The sequence below is a fragment of the Natator depressus genome, chromosome 6, assembly GCF_965152275.1.
Source record: "Natator depressus isolate rNatDep1 chromosome 6, rNatDep2.hap1, whole genome shotgun sequence".
Taxonomy (NCBI): Eukaryota; Metazoa; Chordata; order Testudines; family Cheloniidae; genus Natator; species Natator depressus.
Window position 1 is genome coordinate 3,050,078 of NC_134239.1, and position 25,269 is coordinate 3,075,346.

Here is a 25,269-nt window from a genome sequence, read left to right on the forward strand (position 1 = left end):
GGCCTTCCAGCCGGGCCCCACCCGGAGCGGAGGCGAGTCGCTCTAATTTCCTGCGTCGAAAGAGCGGACGCGAACACACAGAGCCGGACACAGGAGGCGGGGAGAGTGCAAGCCAACGGGAACTCTCGCGCGAGCCGACGGGACGTCGGCCGTTGGCCCCGCCCCCTCTCCCTGTCTGCGGCGGCGGCGGCGGCAGTAGCGGGCCCCCCCTGGTCGCCGAGCGAGGAGGCCGCGCGCGCGGGGGGGGAGGGGCCGGGAGCAGCGAGGTGAGAGCGCCGGCGCGGGAGGCCGGGGGGGGCCCAGGGGGCGGGGCCGGGCGGCGGGTGAGGAGCGGCGCGCGAGGGGACGGTTACAGCTGGGGGGGGAGGGTCCCCGGGGCGGAGGTGGGGGAGGGGGGAGCTGGGGTCGGGGGGGGGCTGGTCGGACGGGGAGGGAGGCTGGGAGAAGAGGCACTCTAGGAGTGGGGGCAGGGGGGAGCTGGGGTCGGGGGGGCTGGTTGGATGGGGAGGGAGGCTGGGAGAAGAGGCACTCTAGGAGTGGGGGGCAGGGGGGAGCTGGGGTCGGGGGGGCTGGTCGGACGGGGAGGGAGGCTGGGAGAAGAGGCACTCTAGGAGTGGGGGGAGGGGGGTGCTGGGGTCGGGGGGCTGGTCGGACGGGGAGGGAGGCTGGGAGAAGAGGCACTCTAGGAGTGGGGGGAGGGGGAGCTGGGGTCGGGGGGGCTGGTCGGACGGGGAGGGAGGCTGGGAGAAGAGGCACTCTAGGAGTGGGGGAGGGGGGAGCTGGGGTCGGGGGGGCTGGTCGGACGGGGAGGGAGGCTGGGAGAAGAGGCACTCTAGGAGTGGGGGGAGGGGGGAGCTGGGGTCGGGGGGGCTGGTCGGACGGGGAGGGAGGCTGGGAGAAGAGGCACTCTAGGAGTGGGGGGAGGGGGGAGCTGGGGTCGGGGGGGCTGGTCGGACGGGGAGGGAGGCTGGGGGAAGAGGCACTCTAGGAGTGGGGGGAGGGGGGAGGGGGGTCGGGGGGGCTGGTCGGACGGGGAGGGAGGCTGGGAGAAGAGGCACTCTAGGAGTGGGGGGAGGGGGGAGCTGGGGTCGGGGGGGGCTGGTCGGACAGGGAGGGAGGCTGGGAGAAGAGGCACTCTAGGAGTGGGGGGCAGGGGGGAGCTGGGGTCGGGGGGGCTGGTCGGACGGGGAGGGAGGCTGGGAGAAGAGGCACTCTAGGAGTGGGGGGAGGGGGGAGCTGGGGTCGGGGGGGCTGGTCGGACGGGGAGGGAGGCTGGGAGAAGAGGCACTGTAGGAGTGGGGGGAGGGGGGAGCTGGGGTCGGGGGGGCTGGTCGGACGGGGAGGGAGGCTGGGAGAAGAGGCACTCTAGGAGTGGGGGGAGGGGGGAGCTGGGGTCGGGGGGGGGCTGGTCGGACAGGGAGGGAGGCTGGGAGAAGAGGCACTCTAGGAGTGGGGGGCAGGGGGGAGCTGGGGTCGGGGGGGCTGGTCGGACGGGGAGGGAGGCTGGGAGAAGAGGCACTCTAGGAGTGGGGGCAGGGGGGAGCTGGGGTCGGGGGGGCTGGTTGGAAGGGGAGGGGAGGCTGGGAGAAGAGGCACTCTAGGAGTGGGGGGAGGGGGGAGCTGGGGTCTGGGGGGCTGGTCGGACGGGGAGGGAGGCTGGGAGAAGAGGCACTCTAGGAGTGGGGGGAGGGGGGAGGGGGGGTCGGGGGGCTGGTCGGATGGGGAGGGAGGCTGGGAGAAGAGGCACTCTAGGAGTGGGGGGAGGGGGGAGCTGGGGTCGGGGGGCTGGTCGGACGGGGAGGGAGGCTGGGAGAAGAGGCACTCTAGGAGTGGGGGGAGGGGGAAGCTGGGGTCGGGGGGGCTGGTCGGACAGGGAGGGAGGCTGGGAGAAGAGGCACTCTAGGAGTGGGGGCAGGGGGGAGCTGGGGTCTGGGGGGCTGGTCGGACGGGGAGGGAGGCTGGGGGAAGAGGCACTCTAGGAGTGTGGGGAGGGGGGAGCTGGGGTCGGGGGGCTGGTCGGACGGGGAGGGAGGCTGGGAGAAGAGGCACTCTAGGAGTGGGGGGCAGGGGGGAGCTGGGGTCGGGGGGGCTGGTCGGACGGGGAGGGAGGCTGGGAGAAGAGGCACTCTAGGAGTGGGGGGAGGGGGGAGCTGGGGTCGGGGGGGCTGGTCGGATGGGGAGGGAGGCTGGGAGAAGAGGCACTCTAGGAGTGTGGGGAGGGGGGAGCTGGGGTCGGGGGGGCTGGTCGGACGGGGAGGGAGGCTGGGAGAAGAGGCACTCTAGGAGTGGGGGGAGGGGGGAGCTGGGGTCGGGGGGGCTGGTCGGACGGGGAGGGAGGCTGGGAGAAGAGGCACTGTAGGAGTGGGGGGAGGGGGGCTGGGGTCGGGGGGGGCTGGTCGGACGGGGAGGGAGGCTGGGGGAAGAGGCACTCTAGGAGTGGGGGGAGGGGAGCTGGGGTCGGGGGGGCTGGTCGGACGGGGAGGGAGGCTGGGAGAAGAGGCACTCTAGGAGTGGGGGGAGGGGGGAGCTGGGGTCGGGGGGCTGGTCGGACAGGGAGGGAGGCTGGGAGAAGAGGCACTCTAGGAGTGGGGGGAGGGGGGCTGGGGTCGGGGGGGCTGGTCGGACGGGGAGGGAGGCTGGGAGAAGAGGCACTCTAGGAGTGGGGGGCAGGGGGGAGCTGGGGTCGGGGGGCTGGTCGGACGGGGAGGGAGGCTGGGAGAAGAGGCACTCTAGGAGTGGGGGGAGGGGGAGCTGGGGTCGGGGGGGCTGGTCGGACAGGGAGGGAGGCTGGGAGAAGAGGCACTCTAGGAGTGGGGGGAGGGGGGAGCTGGGGTCTGGGGGGCTGGTCGGATGGGGAGGGAGGCTGGGAGAAGAGGCACTCTAGGAGTGGGGGGAGGGGGGAGCTGGGGTCGGGGGGGCTGGTCGGACGGGGAGGGAGGCTGGGAGAAGAGGCACTCTAGGAGTGGGGGGAGGGGGGAGCTGGGGTCGGGGGGGCTGGTCGGACAGGGAGGGAGGCTGGGAGAAGAGGCACTCTAGGAGTGGGGGCAGGGGGGAGCTGGGGTCGGGGGGGCTGGTCGGATGGGGAGGGAGGCTGGGAGAAGAGGCACTCTAGGAGTGTGGGGAGGGGGGAGCTGGGGTCGGGGGGGCTGGTCGGACAGGGAGGGAGGCTGGGAGAAGAGGCACTCTAGGAGTGGGGGGAGGGGGGAGCTGGGGTCGGGGGGGCTGGTCGGACAGGGAGGGAGGCTGGGAGAAGAGGCACTCTAGGAGTGGGGGCAGGGGGGAGCTGGGGTCGGGGGGGCTGGTTGGACGGGGAGGGAGGCTGGGAGAAGAGGCACTCTAGGAGTGGGGGGAGGGGGGAGCTGGGGTCGGGGGGGCTGGTCGGACAGGGAGGGAGGCTGGGAGAAGAGGCACTCTAGGAGTGGGGGCAGGGGGGAGCTGGGGTCGGGGGGGCTGGTCGGACGGGGAGGGAGGCTGGGAGAAGAGGCACTCTAGGAGTGGGGGGAGGGGGAGCTGGGGTCGGGGGGGGCTGGTTGGAAGGGGAGGGAGGCTGGGAGAAGAGGCACTCTAGGAGTGGGGGCAGGGGGGAGCTGGGGTCGGGGGGGCTGGTCGGACGGGGAGGGAGGCTGGGAGAAGAGGCACTCTAGGAGTGGGGGGAGGGGGAGCTGGGGTCGGGGGGCTGGTCGGACGGGGAGGGAGGCTGGGAGAAGAGGCACTCTAGGAGTGGGGGGAGGGGGGAGCTGGGGTCGGGGGGGCTGGTTGGACGGGGAGGGAGGCTGGGAGAAGAGGCACTCTAGGAGTGGGGGCAGGGGGGAGCTGGGGTCGGGGGGGCTGGTTGGACGGGGAGGGAGGCTGGGAGAAGAGGCACTCTAGGAGTGGGGGCAGGGGGGAGCTGGGGTCGGGGGGGCTGGTCGGAGGGGGAGGGAGGCTGGGAGAAGAGGCACTCTAGGAGTGGGGGGAGGGGGGAGTGGGGGGAGGGGGGAGGGGGGGTCGGGGGGGCTGGTCGGACGGGGAGGGAGGCTGGGAGAAGAGGCACTCTAGGAGTGGGGGGAGGGGGGAGCTGGGGTCGGGGGGGCTGGTCGGACAGGGAGGGAGGCTGGGAGAAGAGGCACTCTAGGAGTGGGGGGAGGGGGGAGCTGGGGTCGGGGGGGCTGGTCGGACGGGGAGGGAGGCTGGGAGAAGAGGCACTCTAGGAGTGGGGGGAGGGGGGAGCTGGGGTCGGGGGGGCTGGTCGGGCGGGGAGGGAGGCTGGGAGAAGAGGCACTCTAGGAGTGGGGGGAGGGGCGAGCTGGGGTCGGGGGGGCTGGTCGGACGGGGAGGGAGGCTGGGAGAAGAGGCACTCTAGGAGTGGGGGCAGGGGGGAGCTGGGGTCGGGGGGGCTGGTCGGACGGGGAGGGAGGCTGGGAGAAGAGGCACTCTAGGAGTGGGGGGAGGGGGGAGCTGGGGTCGGGGAGGGCTGGTCGGACGGGGAGGGAGGCTGGGAGAAGAGGCACTCTAGGAGTGGGGGGAGGGGGGAGCTGGGGTCGGGGGGGCTGGTCGGACGGGGAGGGAGGCTGGGGGAAGAGGCACTCTAGGAGTGGGGGGAGGGGGGAGCTGGGGTCGGGGGGCTGGTCGGACGGGGAGGGAGGCTGGGGGAAGAGGCACTCTAGGAGTGGGGGGCAGGGGGGAGCTGGGGTCGGGGGGGCTGGTCGGACGGGGAGGGAGGCTGGGAGAAGAGGCACTCTAGGAGTGGGGGCAGGGGGGAGCTGGGGTCGGGGGGGCTGGTCGGACGGGGAGGGAGGCTGGGAGAAGAGGCACTCTAGGAGTGGGGGGAGGGGGAGCTGGGGTCGGGGGGGCTGGTCGGATGGGGAGGGAGGCTGGGAGAAGAGGCACTCTAGGAGTGGGGGGCAGGGGGGAGCTGGGGTCGGGGGGGCTGGTCGGACGGGGAGGGAGGCTGGGAGAAGAGGCACTCTAGGAGTGGGGGGAGGGGCGAGCTGGGGTCGGGGGGGCTGGTCGGACGGGGAGGGAGGCTGGGAGAAGAGGCACTCTAGGAGTGGGGGGAGGGGGGAGCTGGGGTCGGGGGGGCTGGTCGGACGGGGAGGGAGGCTGGGAGAAGAGGCACTCTAGGAGTGGGGGGAGGGGGGAGCTGGGGTCGGGGGGGGGCTGGTCGGACGGGGAGGGAGGCTGGGAGAAGAGGCACTGTAGGAGTGGGGGGAGGGGGAGCTGGGGTCGGGGGGGCTGGTCGGACGGGGAGGGAGGCTGGGAGAAGAGGCACTCTAGGAGTGGGGGGAGGGGGGAGCTGGGGTCGGGGGGGCTGGTCGGACGGGGAGGGAGGCTGGGAGAAGAGGCACTCTAGGAGTGGGGGGAGGGGGAGCTGGGGTCGGGGGGGCTGGTCGGACGGGGAGGGAGGCTGGGAGAAGAGGCACTCTAGGAGTGGGGGGAGGGGGGAGCTGAGGTCGGGGGGGGCTGGTTGGATGGGGAGGGAGGCTGGGAGAAGAGGCACTCTAGGAGTGGGGGGAGGGGGGAGCTGGGGTCGGGGGGGCTGGTCGGACGGGGAGGGAGGCTGGGAGAAGAGGCACTCTAGGAGTGGGGGGAGGGGGGAGCTGGGGTCTGGGGGGCTGGTCGGACGGGGAGGGAGGCTGGGAGAAGAGGCACTCTAGGAGTGGGGGGAGGGGGGAGCTGGGGTCTGGGGGGCTGGTCGGACGGGGAGGGAGGCTGGGAGAAGAGGCACTGTAGGAGTGGGGGGAGGGGGGAGCTGGGGTCGGGGGGGCTGGTCGGACGGGGAGGGAGGCTGGGAGAAGAGGCACTCTAGGAGTGGGGGGAGGGGGAGCTGGGGTCGGGGGGGCTGGTCGGACGGGGAGGGAGGCTGGGAGAAGAGGCACTCTAGGAGTGGGGGGAGGGGGAGCTGGGGTCGGGGGGGCTGGTCGGACGGGGAGGGAGGCTGGGAGAAGAGGCACTCTAGGAGTGGGGGGAGGGGGGAGCTGGGGTCGGGGGGCTGGTCGGACGGGGAGGGAGGCTGGGAGAAGAGGCACTCTAGGAGTGGGGGGAGGGGGAGCTGGGGTCGGGGGGGCTGGTCGGACGGGGAGGGAGGCTGGGAGAAGAGGCACTCTAGGAGTGGGGGGAGGGGGGAGCTGGGGTCGGGGGGGGCTGGTCGGACGGGGAGGGAGGCTGGGAGAAGAGGCACTCTAGGAGTGGGGGGAGGGGGGAGCTGGGGTCGGGGGGGCTGGTCGGACGGGGAGGGAGGCTGGGAGAAGAGGCACTCTAGGAGTGGGGGGAGGGGGAGCTGGGGTCGGGGGGGCTGGTCGGACGGGGAGGGAGGCTGGGAGAAGAGGCACTCTAGGAGTGGGGGGAGGGGGAGCTGGGGTCGGGGGGGCTGGTCGGACGGGGAGGGAGGCTGGGAGAAGAGGCACTCTAGGAGTGGGGGGAGGGGGGAGCTGGGGTCGGGGGGGGCTGGTCGGACGGGGAGGGAGGCTGGGAGAAGAGGCACTGTAGGAGTATGGGGAGGGGGGAGCTGGGGTCGGGGGGCTGGTCGGACGGGGAGGGAGGCTGGGAGAAGAGGCACTCTAGGAGTGGGGGCAGGGGGGAGCTGGGGTCGGGGGGGCTGGTCGGACGGGGAGGGAGGCTGGGAGAAGAGGCACTCTAGGAGTGGGGGGAGGGGGAGCTGGGGTCGGGGGGGGCTGGTCGGACGGGGAGGGAGGCTGGGAGAAGAGGCACTCTAGGAGTGGGGGGAGGGGGGAGCTGGGGTCGGGGGGGGCTGGTCGGACGGGGAGGGAGGCTGGGAGAAGAGGCACTCTAGGAGTGGGGGGAGGGGGGAGCTGGGGTCGGGGGGGCTGGTCGGAGGGGGAGGGAGGCTGGGAGAAGAGGCACTCTAGGAGTGGGGGGAGGGGGGAGCTGGGGTCGGGGGGGCTGGTCGGACGGGGAGGGAGGCTGGGAGAAGAGGCACTCTAGGAGTGGGGGCAGGGGGGAGCTGGGGTCGGGGGGGCTGGTCGGACGGGGAGGGAGGCTGGGAGAAGAGGCACTCTAGGAGTGGGGGGAGGGGGGAGCTGGGGTCGGGGGGGGCTGGTCGGACGGGGAGGGAGGCTGGGAGAAGAGGCACTCTAGGAGTGGGGGGAGGGGGGAGCTGGGGTCGGGGGGGGGCTGGTCGGACGGGGAGGGAGGCTGGGAGAAGAGGCACTCTAGGAGTGGGGGGAGGGGGGAGCTGGGGTCGGGGGGGCTGGTCGGAGGGGGAGGGAGGCTGGGAGAAGAGGCACTGTAGGAGTGGGGGGCAGGGGGGAGCTGGGGTCGGGGGGGGCTGGTCGGATGGGGAGGGAGGCTGGGAGAAGAGGCACTGTAGGAGTATGGGGAGGGGCGAGCTGGGGTCGGGGGGCTGGTCGGACGGGGAGGGAGGCTGGGAGAAGAGGCACTCTAGGAGTGGGGGGAGGGGCGAGCTGGGGTCGGGGGGGCTGGTCGGACGGGGAGGGAGGCTGGGAGAAGAGGCACTCTAGGAGTGGGGGGCAGGGGGGAGCTGGGGTCGGGGGGGCTGGTCGGACGGGGAGGGAGGCTGGGAGAAGAGGCACTCTAGGAGTGGGGGCAGGGGGGAGCTGGGGTCGGGGGGGCTGGTCGGACGGGGAGGGAGGCTGGGGGAAGAGGCACTCTAGGAGTGGGGGGCAGGGGGGAGCTGGGGTCGGGGGGGCTGGTCGGACGGGGAGGGAGGCTGGGAGAAGAGGCACTCTAGGAGTGGGGGGCAGGGGGGAGCTGGGGTCGGGGGGGCTGGTCGGACGGGGAGGGAGGCTGGGAGAAGAGGCACTCTAGGAGTGGGGGGCAGGGGGAAGCTGGGGTCGGGGGGGCTGGTCGGGCGGGGAGGGAGGCTGGGAGAAGAGGCACTCTAGGAGTGGGGGGCAGGGGGGAGCTGGGGTCGGGGGGGCTGGTCGGACGGGGAGGGAGGCTGGGAGAAGAGGCACTCTAGGAGTGGGGGGAGGGGGGAGCTGGGGTCGGGGGGGCTGGTCGGACGGGGAGGGAGGCTGGGAGAAGAGGCACTCTAGGAGTGGGGGGAGGGGGGAGCTGGGGTCGGGGGGGCTGGTCGGACGGGGAGGGAGGCTGGGAGAAGAGGCACTCTAGGAGTGGGGGGAGGGGCGAGCTGGGGTCGGGGGGGCTGGTCGGACGGGGAGGGAGGCTGGGAGAAGAGGCACTCTGGGAGTCGGGGGAGGGGGGAGCTGAGGTCGGGGGGGGCTGGTCGGACGGGGAGGGAGGCTGGGAGAAGAGGCACTCTAGGAGTGGGGGGAGGGGGGAGCTGGGGTTCGGGGGGGGCTGGTCGGACGGGGAGGGAGGCTGGGAGAAGAGGCACTCTAGGAGTGGGGGGAGGGGGGAGCTGGGGTCGGGGGGGGCTGGTCGGACGGGGAGGGAGGCTGGGAGAAGAGGCACTCTAGGAGTGGGGGGAGGGGGGAGCTGGGGTCGGGGGGGGCTGGTCGGACGGGGAGGGAGGCTGGGAGAAGAGGCACTGTAGGAGTGTGGGGAGGGGGGAGCTGGGGTCGGGGGGCTGGTCGGACGGGGAGGGAGGCTGGGAGAAGAGGCACTCTGGGAGTCGGGGGAGGGGGGAGCTGAGGTCGGGGGGGGCTGGTTGGATGGGGAGGGAGGCTGGGAGAAGAGGCACTCTAGGAGTGGGGGGAGGGGGGAGCTGGGGTCGGGGGGGCTGGTCGGACGGGGAGGGAGGCTGGGAGAAGAGGCACTCTAGGAGTGGGGGGAGGGGGGAGCTGGGGTCGGGGGGGCTGGTCGGACGGGGAGGGAGGCTGGGAGAAGAGGCACTCTAGGAGTGGGGGGCAGGGGGGAGCTGGGGTCGGGGGGGGCTGGTCGGACGGGGAGGGAGGCTGGGAGAAGAGGCACTCTGGGAGTCGGGGGAGGGGGGAGCTGAGGTCGGGGGGGGCTGGTTGGATGGGGAGGGAGGCTGGGAGAAGAGGCACTCTAGGAGTGGGGGGAGGGGGGAGCTGGGGTCGGGGGGGCTGGTCGGACGGGGAGGGAGGCTGGGAGAAGAGGCACTCTAGGAGTGGGGGGAGGGGGGAGCTGGGTTAGGGGGGGGGCTGGTCGGATGGGGAGGGAGGCTGGGAGAAGAGGCACTCTAGGAGTGGGGGGAGGGGGGAGCTGGGGTCGGGGGGGGCTGGTCGGACGGGGAGGGAGGCTGGGAGAAGAGGCACTGTAGGAGTGTGGGGAGGGGGGAGCTGGGGTCGGGGGGCTGGTCGGACGGGGAGGGAGGCTGGGAGAAGAGGCACTCTAGGAGTGGGGGGAGGGGGGAGCTGAGGTCGGGGGGGCTGGTTGGATGGGGAGGGAGGCTGGGAGAAGAGGTACTCTAGGAGTGGGGGGAGGGGGGAGCTGGGGTCGGGGGGGCTGGTCGGACGGGGAGGGAGGCTGGGAGAAGAGGCACTCTAGGAGTGGGGGGAGGGGGGAGCTGGGGTCGGGGGGGCTGGTCGGACGGGGAGGGAGGCTGGGGGAAGAGGCACTCTAGGAGTGGGGGGAGGGGGGAGCTGGGGTCGGGGGGGCTGGTCGGACGGGGAGGGAGGCTGGGAGAAGAGGCACACTAGGAGTGGGGGGAGGGGGAGCTGGGGTCGGGGGGGCTGGTCGGACGGGGAGGGAGGCTGGGAGAAGAGGCACTGTAGGAGTGGGGGGCAGGGGGGAGCTGGGGTCGGGGGGGCTGGTCGGACGGGGAGGGAGGCTGGGAGAAGAGGCACTCTAGGAGTGGGGGGAGGGGGGAGCTGGGGTCGGGGGGGCTGGTCGGACAGGGAGGGAGGCTGGGAGAAGAGGCACTCTAGGAGTGGGGGGAGGGGGGAGCTGGGGTCGGGGGGGCTGGTCGGACAGGGAGGGAGGCTGGGAGAAGAGGCACTCTAGGAGTGGGGGGAGGGGGGAGCTGGGGTCGGGGGGGCTGGTCGGACGGGGAGGGAGGCTGGGAGAAGAGGCACTCTAGGAGTGGGGGGAGGGGGGAGCTGGGGTCGGGGGGGCTGGTCGGACGGGGAGGGAGGCTGGGAGAAGAGGCACTCTAGGAGTGGGGGGAGGGGCGAGCTGGGGTCGGGGGGGCTGGTCGGACGGGGAGGGAGGCTGGGAGAAGAGGCACTCTGGGAGTCGGGGGAGGGGGGAGCTGAGGTCGGGGGGGGCTGGTCGGACGGGGAGGGAGGCTGGGAGAAGAGGCACTCTAGGAGTGGGGGGAGGGGGGAGCTGGGGTTCGGGGGGGGCTGGTCGGACGGGGAGGGAGGCTGGGAGAAGAGGCACTCTAGGAGTGGGGGGAGGGGGGAGCTGGGGTCGGGGGGGGCTGGTCGGACGGGGAGGGAGGCTGGGAGAAGAGGCACTCTGGGAGTCGGGGGAGGGGGGAGCTGAGGTCGGGGGGGGCTGGTTGGATGGGGAGGGAGGCTGGGAGAAGAGGCACTCTAGGAGTGGGGGCAGGGGGGAGCTGGGGTCGGGGGGGCTGGTTGGATGGGGAGGGAGGCTGGGAGAAGAGGCACTCTAGGAGTGGGGGGAGGGGGGAGCTGGGGTCGGGGGGGCTGGTCGGACAGGGAGGGAGGCTGGGAGAAGAGGCACTCTAGGAGTGGGGGGAGGGGGGAGCTGGGGTCGGGGGGGGCTGGTCGGACGGGGAGGGAGGCTGGGAGAAGAGGCACTGTAGGAGTGTGGGGAGGGGGGAGCTGGGGTCGGGGGGCTGGTCGGACGGGGAGGGAGGCTGGGAGAAGAGGCACTCTGGGAGTCGGGGGAGGGGGGAGCTGAGGTCGGGGGGGGCTGGTTGGATGGGGAGGGAGGCTGGGAGAAGAGGCACTCTAGGAGTGGGGGGAGGGGGGAGCTGGGGTCGGGGGGGCTGGTCGGACGGGGAGGGAGGCTGGGAGAAGAGGCACTCTAGGAGTGGGGGGAGGGGGGAGCTGGGGTCGGGGGGGCTGGTCGGACGGGGAGGGAGGCTGGGAGAAGAGGCACTCTAGGAGTGGGGGGCAGGGGGGAGCTGGGGTCGGGGGGGGCTGGTCGGACGGGGAGGGAGGCTGGGAGAAGAGGCACTCTAGGAGTGGGGGGAGGGGGGAGCTGGGGTCGGGGGGGCTGGTCGGACGGGGAGGGAGGCTGGGAGAAGAGGCACTCTAGGAGTGGGGGGAGGGGGGAGCTGGGTTGGGGGGGGGCTGGTCGGATGGGGAGGGAGGCTGGGAGAAGAGGCACTCTAGGAGTGGGGGGAGGGGGGAGCTGGGGTCGGGGGGGGCTGGTCGGACGGGGAGGGAGGCTGGGAGAAGAGGCACTGTAGGAGTGTGGGGAGGGGGGAGCTGGGGTCGGGGGGCTGGTCGGACGGGGAGGGAGGCTGGGAGAAGAGGCACTCTAGGAGTGGGGGGAGGGGGGAGCTGAGGTCGGGGGGGGCTGGTTGGATGGGGAGGGAGGCTGGGAGAAGAGGTACTCTAGGAGTGGGGGGAGGGGGGAGCTGGGGTCGGGGGGGCTGGTCGGACGGGGAGGGAGGCTGGGAGAAGAGGCACTCTAGGAGTGGGGGGAGGGGGGAGCTGGGGTCGGGGGGGCTGGTCGGACGGGGAGGGAGGCTGGGAGAAGAGGCACTCTAGGAGTGGGGGGCAGGGGGGAGCTGGGGTCGGGGGGGCTGGTCGGACAGGGAGGGAGGCTGGGGGAAGAGGCACTCTAGGAGTGGGGGGAGGGGGGAGCTGGGGTCGGGGGGGCTGGTCGGACGGGGAGGGAGGCTGGGAGAAGAGGCACACTAGGAGTGGGGGGAGGGGGAGCTGGGGTCGGGGGGGCTGGTCGGACGGGGAGGGAGGCTGGGAGAAGAGGCACTGTAGGAGTGGGGGGCAGGGGGGAGCTGGGGTCGGGGGGGCTGGTCGGACGGGGAGGGAGGCTGGGAGAAGAGGCACTCTAGGAGTGGGGGGAGGGGGGAGCTGGGGTCGGGGGGGCTGGTCGGACAGGGAGGGAGGCTGGGAGAAGAGGCACTCTAGGAGTGGGGGGAGGGGGGAGCTGGGGTCGGGGGGGCTGGTCGGACAGGGAGGGAGGCTGGGAGAAGAGGCACTCTAGGAGTGGGGGGAGGGGGGAGCTGGGGTCGGGGGGGGCTGGTCGGACGGGGAGGGAGGCTGGGAGAAGAGGCACTGTAGGAGTGTGGGGAGGGGGGAGCTGGGGTCGGGGGGCTGGTCGGACGGGGAGGGAGGCTGGGAGAAGAGGCACTCTAGGAGTGGGGGGAGGGGGGAGCTGGGGTCGGGGGGGCTGGTCGGACGGGGAGGGAGGCTGGGAGAAGAGGCACTCTAGGAGTGGGGGGAGGGGGGAGCTGGGGTCGGGGGGGCTGGTCGGACGGGGAGGGAGGCTGGGAGAAGAGGCACTCTAGGAGTGGGGGGAGGGGGGAGCTGGGGTCGGGGGGGCTGGTCGGACGGGGAGGGAGGCTGGGAGAAGAGGCACTGTAGGAGTATGGGGAGGGGGGAGCTGGGGTCGGGGGGCTGGTCGGACGGGGAGGGAGGCTGGGAGAAGAGGCACTCTAGGAGTGGGGGGAGGGGCGAGCTGGGGTCGGGGGGGCTGGTCGGACAGGGAGGGAGGCTGGGAGAAGAGGCACTCTAGGAGTGGGGGGAGGGGGGAGCTGGGGTCTGGGGGGCTGGTCGGATGGGGAGGGAGGCTGGGAGAAGAGGCACTCTAGGAGTGGGGGGAGGGGGAGCTGGGGTCGGGGGGGGCTGGTCGGATGGGGAGGGAGGCTGGGAGAAGAGGCACTCTAGGAGTGGGGGCAGGGGGGAGCTGAGGTCGGGGGGGGGCTGGTTGGATGGGGAGGGAGGCTGGGAGAAGAGGCACTCTAGGAGTGGGGGGAGGGGGGAGCTGGGGTCGGGGGGGCTGGTCGGACGGGGAGGGAGGCTGGGAGAAGAGGCACTCTAGGAGTGGGGGGAGGGGGGAGCTGGGGTCGGGGGGGCTGGTCGGACGGGGAGGGAGGCTGGGAGAAGAGGCACTCTAGGAGTGGGGGGAGGGGCGAGCTGGGGTCGGGGGGGCTGGTCGGACGGGGAGGGAGGCTGGGAGAAGAGGCACTCTAGGAGTGGGGGGAGGGGGGAGCTGGGGTCGGGGGGGCTGGTCGGACGGGGAGGGAGGCTGGGAGAAGAGGCACTCTAGGAGTGGGGGGAGGGGGGAGCTGGGGTCGGGGGGGCTGGTCGGACGGGGAGGGAGGCTGGGAGAAGAGGCACTCTAGGAGTGGGGGGAGGGGGGAGCTGGGGTCGGGGGGGGCTGGTCGGACAGGGAGGGAGGCTGGGAGAAGAGGCACTCTAGGAGTGGGGGGAGGGGGGAGCTGGGGTCGGGGGGGCTGGTCGGACGGGGAGGGAGGCTGGGAGAAGAGGCACTCTAGGAGTGGGGGGAGGGGGGAGCTGGGGTCGGGGGGGCTGGTCGGACGGGGAGGGAGGCTGGGAGAAGAGGCACTCTAGGAGTGGGGGGAGGGGGGAGCTGGGGTCGGGGGGGCTGGTCGGACGGGGAGGGAGGCTGGGAGAAGAGGCACTCTAGGAGTGGGGGGAGGGGGGAGCTGGGGTCGGGGGGGCTGGTCGGGCGGGGAGGGAGGCTGGGAGAAGAGGCACTCTAGGAGTGGGGGGAGGGGGGAGCTGGGGTCGGGGGGGGCTGGTCGGACGGGGAGGGAGGCTGGGAGAAGAGGCACTCTAGGAGTGGGGGGAGGGGGGAGCTGGGGTCGGGGGGGGGCTGGTCGGCACCCTCTGGAGAGGGAGGGCTCTGAGTTGGAACCTGGGGAATGGGGGGAGGGGGAAGCTGAGGGGAGGGGTTTAAAAGTGGGGAGGAAGCTGAGGTCTTGAAGGGGGGATACAGGGTCACCTTAGGGGAGGGGGAGCTGGGAGGCCTGTGTGGGAGGAAGTTGATTTGTGTTGGGGGGGGTGGGGCATTGGAGTGTGAGGAAAATGGGGGACTTGAGGGGGGAGTTGAGAGGTGGGTTTTGGGAGTGTTGCAGGGGTAAGTTGGGATGGGGAATATGGGGGAGATGAAGTGGGGGGGAGGCCCCGGGGGGGGCCTGAGTGGTAGAGATCTTGGGATGGGGGAGCAGAGGAGAGAATTGGAAGGGTATGGGGAGCTGTGGCCCCTGAGAGGTCTGGGGGTCAAGAGGATCAGAGGGTTGGGGGGTGGAATCTCAGGGAAGCACTAAGATGGGGGAAGCTCCTGGCAAGGGGGAGGTCGGAGGACGGGGATGGGGGGGGAGGCCCAGGGGGCATGGGGACCCAAGGGGGCAGATCTGAGGGAAGGCCTATTGCAGATGTTGGCGGGGGGGTGGGTACACTGAAGTAGGAAAAGCCTGTGGGGGGAGGGTGCTCTCGGTTGTGCTGGGTTGGGGAAGGGCCTATGCCAGTGGGGGGAGCTGCCGAGCAGTCGGGGTGGGGCACGTGGCAAGGGTGATGCCTGGGCCCTGGGTTTAAGGATCCGGGCAGTGATGTGAGGGTGGGGGCTTGGAGGGGAGCGTTATACCAGGTGGCATCCCTGGAGCTCGCAGGGGGCACCAAGGTAAAAGCAGGAGTGGACTCTGTCCCCTTCATTTCTTGGCTTTAGTGCCAGTCCGGGGTGTGAGCCCTGGGCACTGCCCGCTGTCCGCCAGCTCCCGGGGGGCTCGATGGAATGTCCCAGTCTCCCCCTGCCCTCTAACTGGGTACCTGCCGTAGGCTGACTTCACTTAGCCCCTTGGTGGTGGTAGCAGAGTTAGGGTGGCACAGTTACACCTGCTTTGGCTCCTGCCATAGGGCATGCCCCGGACACGAGATCTGGTGTCCTGTCGGGAGAGGCTGCAGGCACTATGGTGGTGGTGGTTGGGGGGCTGGGAGTCAGAGCTCCTGGGTTCTGTCCTGGTACTAGGTGGGGAGTGGGGTCTGGTCGGTTAGAGCAGGGGGGCTCGGAGTCTGGACTCCTCAGTTCTGTTTCCGGCTCTGGAAGTGGGGGTGCTCTATAATGATGGTAGGGGGTGAGGCCGGGAGTTAGGAATCCTGGATTCTTTTTTGGCTCTGCCACTGATCTGCTGCATAGCATGCCTCTTTGCCACTTTGTGCCTCAGTTTTCTCACACCTAAAGTGGGGATGATAATGGGGCTGGCTAGGTTAGATGTTTGGATGAAAGGGGCTGTAGAAGAGCGAGCTGTTGTTATCAAAGGGGACCCTGTTATAACCACCCTTTGGTCCTGCATTACAGCTTCCAGGCTTAGATAGTAACTCCCTTCTCTTCGGAAACGGCTGCTTTACAAAATTCAGAGCTGGACTCTGGCGCGCTCTCTAATACCAGAGGCCTGATTTAGGGTTTCATGCTGCAGCCCATCACTGTAGTGCTATCTTATCTTATTTATCAGCCTGCCCTTCTCAGTATCTGGCTTGAGAGGGTTAGATCAGGTCTCAGATGCCAGATCGTGAAATAACTTTTAACCTGGGTTTCATTTTTGTCTTTTGAATCTCTTAAATTTTTTATTTTTTTTTTTTGCTGGTAGACAAGTTGATTGGAAACTCTAATATCATACAGGAGCTTGGAATTGAACCCAGGAGTCCTGCCTCCCAGCCCTCCCTGTCTAACCCACTAGATCTCACTCCCTTTCCAGATCTGGGGATAGGACCCAGGAGTCCTGACTCCAGTACAGTTGTCCTCTCACACAGTAGGGCACCACTGTTTGTATGTTCTGGATGCGTCCTCTGTAATACACAGCATAAGCCCCCCCCCTTACCCCCTTCCCTCTTTATTCCTCTGAGGCTTAATCCCCATTTCTTTTGCTTCCCTCCCAGTTCTTCGAGGTCCCACTCTGCGTTATGGACTAAACATCTGCCCCCTTGCATTGGAAAGAAGCCTGCCGCATTTACAGACACACGTCTTCTTTCCTTGCTATCAAGAGCACAAAACAAATTATCCATAACAGGTACGATTTCATACCTATCTGCTACCGATCTGGATTCGATTTTCTGGGCTGGGTTGAGGCACACTGGTGGGGTCAGGTGAATTCTAGTGCTCCCGGCTTGAGGGAATCAGGGTGGGTGGGTGATACTGCCCCCTGCTGGAGGAATTGGAGCCCTGTGGGTGTGTGGCTCTGTCTGAGAATTGAGGGTTTGTGCGTGTATGTATGGGTAGTGTTGCCCCTGCTGGCAGGAATCAGGGTTCTGTACCTGTGCTCTCCCTCCCGCTGCCCTGGGGATGCACAGACACCTTCCTTCCCAAGGGGCAGGAGTGGGTGTTGCCCTGTCTGATCATGCCTAGCATATCCAGTGTAGGATGGTATTCAAACAAGGCACTGTTTACGAAGGCATCTTGCAGTGCTGGACTGGTTTGCACATCTGCATTCATGTAGCGGTGCCCCGTGGGATCGGGGTGGGGGCGTCTGTGCGGCTTCCAGAACGCTGGGGGAACCCGGATCTTGATCGAGGTGGGGGTCTGTGAGGCACCCAGCACAACAATAGCCTCCCCTCTCTGTTCTGGCCTTTTCTGTTTAGGCTGTGAGCTGTTCGGGGAAGGGACTGTCTCTCCTGTATGTCTGCATGGCACCTGTGCAATGGGAGTCCATGATCTTCATTGAGGGGTGGGGTCTGTGCAGCACCCAGCCCAGTGGCAGAGACCCTCCAGTCCTGGATGGGGCTCTCCACATGCTATCTCAATATACATGATAAAGTTTCTGTAAGTGAAGCTCAGATCTGCTACACTGGGTTGCATCGCTTGATAAAACTAATGTGGGCTTTCCTGGTGGTATTGATGGCTCCTTGGAACTCTGGAAAATTCCCCAGGGGGGTTCTGCCCCACCCCCAGCCTTCCAGGAAATCCTCAGTTGGTTGCTCTCACAGATGTGACTTTATAGTGCCAGGCATATTTAATATACATAAACATGGGTGGAGGAGTATCATTAAGAACAGTTGAGCTGTTTTCGTGCACAATTCCTAAGAGGCAGGAAATTGACAGAAAATTCTGATCTTTAGGGGGGTTGTGGAGCAGGGAGTTGAGGGGTTCAGGATGAAAATCAGGGCGCACCACTAGCTACACGCATTGAAACGGAAGCTTTGCTCTTTCTATGGTCCCCACTCTAGCCTTGGAGTGCTGGTAACAGCCCAGATCTCTAAACAGATCCCCATTAAGCTCTGTGGGGATTGGGTTGGTTTACCTTGCCAGTGCCCAGATTATACCCACAGTGCGCACTCAGTCTCCAGATCTGACGTATACATTTGTATCTGACTCTTTACAGCTGCTATAAGGGCAGGGCTGATGGTGGATGGAAAAAGCAAGGTGATCTAGTTCCTTTGAACTTCTACCGCTCCCCTCAGCACGTGTATAACTCATTAATTCTGTCTTGGTGTCCAGTGTGTTGAGATGAACACACAGATCTGAAAGGACTCCGTCCTCCCCATCCCACTTGGTATCGTCTGCCCCACTGCCAGTTTGGCTTCAAAGCGTGCAGTGTTCGTGGGTACATGTGAAGGTGTAGCTCTGTGTGTCACAACTTTCCTGGGCACGTTCCAACGTGTCTAATTACATTTTGCTCTCCTGACAGTCCTCGTGCAATTTCATGAGGACATGGGATTTTTCTACACTTCCTGTCCTAAATTATGCACTGTTACTCTGCTGCCCTATCCCAGAGATGGCTGAAATGCAGTGCCAGACAAGTGATTTCTATGTGGTGTGGCTGTTATCCAATTGCCCCGCCCCAGAGATGGCTCCATCTGAGCGCCAGGCAAGCCATCCCAATACAGCGCCACTGTGCAGCTGTTATCCAGTTGCTCCACCCCAGAGGTGGCTGCATCTCAGTGCCAAGCGAACCATCCCTGTGGGGCATTGCTGTACGGCAGCGACAGCTACCTCTGGGCTGGGGTAGCTGAGTTTCTCAGTGCTGGGCTAGAGATCTCTGTGTTCCCCAGCTGCCCTGACCCAGAGGTAGCTGCGTCTCAACAGTAGGTGAGGCATCACTGTGCAGCTGTTACCTAGCTACCTCTCCCCAGAGGCAGCTGCATCTCAGTGCCAGGCGATGTCTGTATAGGCAAACTCTTTGTGGTGAAATTTAAGGGACTAATAGGCATGTTTGTAACCCACCCACCAGTTCCAAGGCAGGCAGTTGCTGTAATTGGATCTATCCACAAGAGCCCCCGTTTACAGGTAGAGGAAAGGGACCAGATTCCCTGGGCTCCTGCAAGCGAGCTGATGTCACCTGGGCCAGGGAGGGGAAGTTAGAGACTGTTTGCTATCCCATGCTAGCCTTGAAGCCAGAGACTAGGAAAAGCCTAGACTGATGAGAACTGGTCCATCTTGCTCGTCCCCCACTGGCTGTTCCCCCAGCAGAGATGGAGTTACCCCATCCAGGCCCTCCTCACCCCGGGTGGAATCGTCCCCCACAGGTTATTATCCAGGGCTCTTAATTTCTGGTCTCCAAAGTGAGGAGGCTCCTGTCCTTTCGCCTGAGAGAGATGAGAACATCACTTATTAGAATCCTCTCTCATGGGAAATATTTCCTAAGGCTTGACCTAAATTTTCCTGAATTTCCTTGTTGCTTCTAGTTCTCTTTTCCCACCCTAAAGAATTTCCCCCCACGCTTGGCTTTGATGCTGTTCAAACACCGATTGGCAGTAATTATGAACCTGCTGCTTAACTCAGCTCGCCATGGTTAACTGCATGGCTGGTGGGTCTGGCTCACCAGGTTCATGGTCTGGAAGGAATTTCCCCCGGGTCAGACCGGCAGGGACCTTGGGGTAGGGGTGGGGGGGTTGCCTCCATCTGCAGCACAGGGTATGGCTTCCCTGATGAGATCATCTGTGCATGACTCACCTAATCAATTCCCTGCGGTTTTAGAGGCCTCAGTATCCCACCCCCATCCCTGCCACCCTAAATCAGATGCAGGGGCCCATCTAGCCTGGTATCCTTCCCCTTTCTGACCACCCCATATCGGACCCCTGGGCCCATCTAGCCCGGTATCCTGCCCCCTCCCTGCCGTCTCAGATCAGACTCAAGGGCCCATTTAACCCAGCATTATTACTCCCTCAGCCTTTCCTGTTTTCACAATGGCTGAGTCTAGAATCTGCACAGGCCTAAAGTTTAAGCCTGACTCAAACCGGATCCAAGCCCATGAGGATTGAGTTGTTTTCCCACCTATGCCAGCCCTTCCCGCTGAACCTGCGTGCCCTGCTTCTGCTAGCTTGGGGTTCCTCAGGACACGCACCCTGCAGTGTGCACAGTGCAGCGAGGTGGCGGGCAGCCAGCAGGAACGGGGCATGCAGTCTCCTTCGCGCCAGCCCTGTGGACAGGAGGAGAGCTGGTCCGACCTGAGCCCGAGAGGGGCCAGTTGTTTTCCCACCTGATCTGGACCCAGCACTTGTAGTTGGGTAGAAGGGCTATAGTTTAGCCTCCCGAGGACTTGGTCTAACCCAAGTCAGTGGGCTCAGCACAGGGGGACCTGGGTGAAACTGACTGATCCATGCAATTCAAGAGGTCAGACTAGATGATCTAATGGGACTTTTTGGCCTGGAACTCTCTGAAATTCTTCCAGGCTTCCCCAGTAACCCTGGAGAATCTTGTCTCGATAGCCTAGTTGGTCTCCAGCTTGCTGGGATCGAGGGGCCCTCCTGGTTGTGTGTTTGTGGGGGTGTGTCTGGTGGAGTGGATAGAGAGGCGCTTTCCTCTCTGGACCTGGAGGCTTCTGGGATTGCGGGAGATGCGAGCAGCGTGGCAGAGCAATCCCAGAGGTGGCCAGCAGGGGGTACTGTGTGTGTGTGTCTGTACTACGTGGCTGATAGTGGTTTTTCTCCTTTCTATCTCCCTCTCAGTTTAAATGAGTCATAATGGATCAGGAAAGTGGGGGTGACATCCAGAAAGCCCCCAACTTCCAGTGGAGAAGCTACAAGCTCGTCATTGACCCGGCGCTGCGGCGGGCCCCGCAGAAAGTCTACCGCTACGATGGAGTCCACTTCAGTGCTCCCGTGAGTCCAGGCATGGGTGGCAGTGGGGATTCACTGTGTGATTTGGGGGGCTGGGGGCTTGCCAACAAAGAAAAGGTAGCCTTCTTCCCTCCCCTTCTGCCTGGGGCAGTATCTGGTGCTAGCCCACTGCATAGGCCCACCCTGGACAGCACTTGCTCACCTCTTACTGTGGGCTTATACATCAGAGCAGTGGAGGCTGGGAGCCAGGACTCGTGGGTTCTATCCCCAGCTCTGGGAGGCGAGTGGGGTCTAATGAGTTAGAGCAAGTTAAGGCTAGGGGTCAGGACTCCTGATCTCTATTTCCCTACTTCTGTCTCATTGTGTAACTTAGGGCACGTCCCTCCCTGTGCTCTGTGCCTCAGTTTCTTCATGTGTAAAATAGGGCGAAAGCTTGGTGGGCGGGTATGTGAGGGTCACTAATTGCTCTGGATAAAGCACACTGGGTCTACTTGTGAAAAGGGCTGCTGAACCACAAAGTATTCGCACCTGCTGTCATGTCATATTGTGGCTAAGTTGTAAACCACGGGGTGGTAGGTGGTGCTGTGCATATCAAGTCCTGTTGCTCCATTTCCTCATCTTGAATGCGCGTGTGTTTCTGATGTACCTTGCTGCCCTGCACCAGGGACGCCCGTTGAAGCCAATAAAACACCAAGGGTGGGTGATGAGCTGTAAAAACCTTTTGCAGATCTCGGCAGGAGAAGTGCTCCCATAATGTCTGTTAAATCCACATAGTGTTGCCCTACCGTGCCTCAGTTTCCCTTCCATTTGTCATTCTCCGGCTCCCAGCGCTCCTTTTGGGGTATAAATTCAAACACTCTCAAACCCAGCGATTCAAACACTCTCAAACCCAGCCTTGCCCTTCCTCTCAGAGGCTCTGTTTTCATTTGCCAGTCAGTCGGCTCCCAGCCCTCTGCTCGCTCCCTTCAGCCTCCCCCATTAGCAATGATTGCTGCGCCCTCATGTGAGGTGGCACCCACACTGGCCCTGGGGGCCCTCAATAACTGGGCTATCTTCTTGCCAGTCCATACTGTCCCGTTTCCCAGGACCTCTTTCTATGCTCCCAGCCCTATTTAGAGAGAGTGTCTCCCAGCTCTCCTCTCCCCAGCATCACACTCTGTTTCGCACCCTCTTACTGAGCTGCAGGCCATGGTGGTTTTCCCTGTGGGCCTGGTCTTTGTCACCTGGCCCTTTGGGACATGGAGGGCCATGCACAACCCCTGGTATATGGCACAGGAGGCATGGGGGGCGGGCACAGAGCCCCTGCTATTGGTGGGGATGGGGGAGAGACAGCCGTGGTAAGGGGAAGAGAGGAATGTGGGACACAGAACCCCTGGCATCAGAGGAATGTGGGGACATGGGATACAAAGAGCCTCTTGTGTATTGGGGACATACCTGGCCCCTGGCATGGGAAGATAGGGGCAGGGGAGAGAGCACAGCACTGGTGGTGGGGGGTTGCAGGGAGTCCCTGAAATATGGGGGATGAAAGGGGAATATCCAGGGATCTTGGTGGGGGGCGGGATCTAGGGATGCCAGGAGCCCCTAAAGTGGGCATTGTGCTTGGCTGACAAGCTACGGAGTGGGTGACACTCTTGTTGTTTATGTCACTGTAACCTTTAGGAGCCCAGTCATGGACCAGGTGGCCGTTGTGCCAGGGGCTGTGTGTTATTTATTAGGTATATTATGGTAGTGCCTAGGAGCCCAGTCCTGGCCCAAGACCCCATCGTGGTAGGCATTGGACAGACATAACAGTCCCTGCCTCTTAGAGCTGCCAAGCTAGGTACAAGACAGGTGACAACAGGTGACTCCAGACAGAGACATGGCAGATTAGGAAAACGTTGAGCCAATAAACGTTTTGTTTGGCATTAGCACTATGTAGCCCCACTCCTGGATCAGCATCATGCCCCTGGCACTAGGTGCTGTACCATCCTCTCACTCACTTTGCATTCAAACCTGCCTCAGATTTGTGTGTGACTATCCAATGTTACACAGAAAAGGATGTTTAATTGAAAGATTTTAAAAAGTAAAATCTAACATTTTTCCATGGCTGGTGCCCCCTTCTGGCTTGGCGTGGCAGTGGCTCTTCCTCGTTTCCCTCCTAGTGTCCAGCTGATCCGTTTAGCCTCCGATGCCTTCCACATTGCGGTGGGGTAGTCCTCTGGCAAGATCAGGGTTACGCAAAGTCCCAAATTAACTCTTCCATCACACCTGGGCTCTGTAGAGTACCAAGGAAGTCAGTGCTCTACCCTGTCTGGGCTCATGCCACCCTAAGTCCATCACTGGCATCCAAACGAGGCAGTCCTCTTGCCAGGTCTGCCTTTCTGCAGTTCCTAGCCCCTGCTAGCCCCTGTGTTCCTAGCCCCAGCTGCTGTCACCGGGATGGACAAAGTAACAGTGAGAATCTCTCACTGCTGGGCTGGCTTGTGGCACTGACTTGGCTAGGATGGACTAGGGCTTAACTTCTGCCTCTGTTTGCTAACCTCAGGACTATCAGATGCTGTAGCCAGGTGACTAGTAAATTACTTGGTTTTGAAAAGGCTGTCTGTGTTGCTGTAAATACTGACTGGGAGCCTTGCACCCTGGAGGGACCCCAGGGTGGATTTGATTTAAATCATGATTTAAATCACTAGTCAGGAAGACTCGATTTAATCATGGATTTCTACATAAAAGTGCATTCTTGTTGGTTGTTACCAACCTCAAGATGCTGCATGTTCAAATATGTTCCTTTCATCATCTTCAACGCAGCTTCCTCCTGAGAAGGAACACTTCTCATGATGTTATTTCATTCGGGCAACTATGCCTTTGTTGCACTGTTTGCATTTTGTATGCATGCCTGGCTTACCCACAGGTAGAGAAACTTCATTAAAATATTCCCAAACTTGGGTCTCTCTTACGGCCTGCTGCCATTATAGGTTTTTCTTTCTAGTGAGAGAATGATATGGTAGATCTCAAATCAATGAAGGCTACACTCAGAAAGACCTCAAGACTTCTGGAATATGCTGCTCAAACAGTTTCACTTTTTTGTTTCTGCTGCCTGTCCCTCCCTTCTCACATTTATCTCCAGACTTCTTCTCCTTGTCCAGATCTATTCCGCCCCCCAAAAATCTTCTATTCATTGAACTTTTTGAAACTTTGCACTTTTAGAGAGAGGTAGGGGATTGACTCTGTACACAAATTTGCAGAGGGACAATAAGGTTGAGGTCTGTTATTTCTCACCTCTAAATAAATAAATATATATTTAAAATAATTTTTGCTGTTAACAAGCATGTTATCTCTGGAGACACAAATCCACAGTTTGAGAACTGCAAAACTAAGCATCTCTGATGGTATCTTATAGACTGAGCACGGAGTCCCATTGGGTCGATAGAAAGATTAACCTAAATAATCTATACAGAAGCCCCTGGAACCCCATAAGATTGGTTCCCTAATCCGTGAACTATTGGAACTCATTTGCAAAACTTTTCTTAAACATTACATGAGTATATTGTCTCATACTATAGAATTAGAATTTTTAATCCCTATTCCGTGATGAGATCTCTTTGATCTATAATGCAACTTAATTAAAACTATCTTTAGATAGGTTTTTTCCTCAAAAAGCATTTTAGCAAAACAATCCGATTTAGATCAAATAAATTCGATTTTTTTTTTATTTTATTTTTAAAAAAAAACATTGATTTTTATCCACCCTGAGGGCCTAGTACCAGCCTCCCACAGGCTGGATTTGCTGCAGGGAGCCATGAAGAGAGAGTGGGATTGCTGATGCCAAAGGCCCACTCATGGAGAACATGGGCCTGCCGCCATGGAACTTTGTGAACCTGTGGGGTTTGGCCCTGTAAAAGGGTCACTCCCAAGGGATTAGTCACAGGCTGGGACATAGACCAGACCATGTGGATCTCTGACACATTTTCTTAGGCTATATAAATCCTGATATATCAGGCAGATGCTAATTTCTGCTTGCCTTAGGTGGGGAAGAAACACAACCCCTAGGCTCTCATCATCTCATCTGGATCGTTGCAGTGTCCTCTTCTCTGGCCTTGACAAATGCAGTCTTGCCTTGCTCATATGCATTCAGAATGCTGCTGCAAAGAGAGTTCTCCAAGCCCATCGCTTTGCCTGTGTCACCCCTCACTTTGCATCCCTACACTAGCTCCCCCTTCTCCATTGCATCAAAGTTAAGCTGCTTGTCTTCCCTTCCACGGCTGGTCCCCACCCAATCTGTCCTGTCTCATTTGCTTTTGAGATGTCTGCCTATGGCCGCCGCTGCTCACTTGTGATGTTTTTAAACAGGCACTTTTGTGCTTTCTCCCAGGCTACCCCATTGTCCTTAAAATCCCTCCTCAAAATTCTCCGTTGTCGTGATGCTGACAAAAAGGTGTGCTGGGCTCACCACCCTGGCTCAGTGTACTCCCCCATCTGCTTGTCTTTCTGTCTTCACCTGTTGTCTCTTGTCTTATACTTAGATCATAAGGTCTCTGGGGCAGGGAGCGTCTTTTTGTTCTGTGTTTTTTTTTCAGCACCTAGTACAGTGGGGGCCTGGGCCATGATTCTGGCTTTTAGGTCCTACCACAATATAGACCTATCAGCAGGTTACCCCATAATTCTATCTCACAGGGTTTTTTTATTTAGATTTATATAAATGGCAAGTGGCGTGACTTAAAAACCCATCGCACAGATCTCTGTGCAGCAGCAGAACTGAGCAGAACCCACTGCCAGTCTCCCAGATCCTTTTCTCTAAAGCTTGTGAGAGACAGGATCCCAGGCTAGATGTGATCCAGAGAGACAGGGAGTGGGCAGGATGCTGATCTAGATGGGCCCATGGGTCTGACCCAGGGTGACACAGAAGGGGCAGGAAACCAGGCTAGATGGGCCCATGGATCTGATCGAGTCTGTCTGTTCCAATATGCCTGTCCCCCCACAGCTGTAACTCAGCGGTCTTGTGCAGTTTATTCTTAAGATTTTTTTTTTCCCCTCTATGGCAACCCTTTATCCCTAGGTGGTTACCGATGTCCAAAGAGATAAGACTTTGCTACAGGTTTCAAACCAAATGCGTAATTAGAAACATAATTGCCACCACAGATTGGACCCATGGGTCCATCTAGCCTGATATTCTGCTCCCCATCCCTGCCCCGCCCAGATCAGACCTCTGGGCCCATTTAGCTTGGTATCCTGCCCTTGCCATGCCGCCCTGGATTAGGCTCATGGGCCCATCTAGTCTGATATCACACCTCCTCCCTTCCACCCTAGATCAAACCCATGGGCCAGTCTAACTTAGTATCCCTCCTGCCCTGGATCAGACACATGGGCCCATCTAGATCACCTGCCCCCATCCCTGCTGCCCCAGATCAAACCTGTGGGCCCATATAGGTTGGTATCCCACTTCCTCAGATCAGACCTATGTGCCCATTTAGCCTGGTGTCCTGCCACCTCAGATCAGACGGACAGTCCATCT

The 25,269-nt window shown here is 63.3% G+C and overlaps 1 protein-coding gene across 1 annotated transcript in view; it reads left to right on the top strand.

Moving 5' to 3' along the window:
* Positions 1-157: 157 nt before the first annotated feature.
* The window catches only part of SETD1A (SET domain containing 1A, histone lysine methyltransferase), a 46,770-nt gene continuing 21,658 nt past the window's right edge, over positions 158-25,269 (top strand). Inside the window, exons 1-3 of the mRNA XM_074954280.1 lie at positions 158-266; positions 15,666-15,796; positions 19,671-19,823. Of these exons, the coding sequence (XP_074810381.1) occupies positions 19,686-19,823 (138 nt within the window). The 5' untranslated portion in view covers positions 158-266; positions 15,666-15,796; positions 19,671-19,685. The remainder of the gene's footprint in view (positions 267-15,665; positions 15,797-19,670; positions 19,824-25,269) is intronic.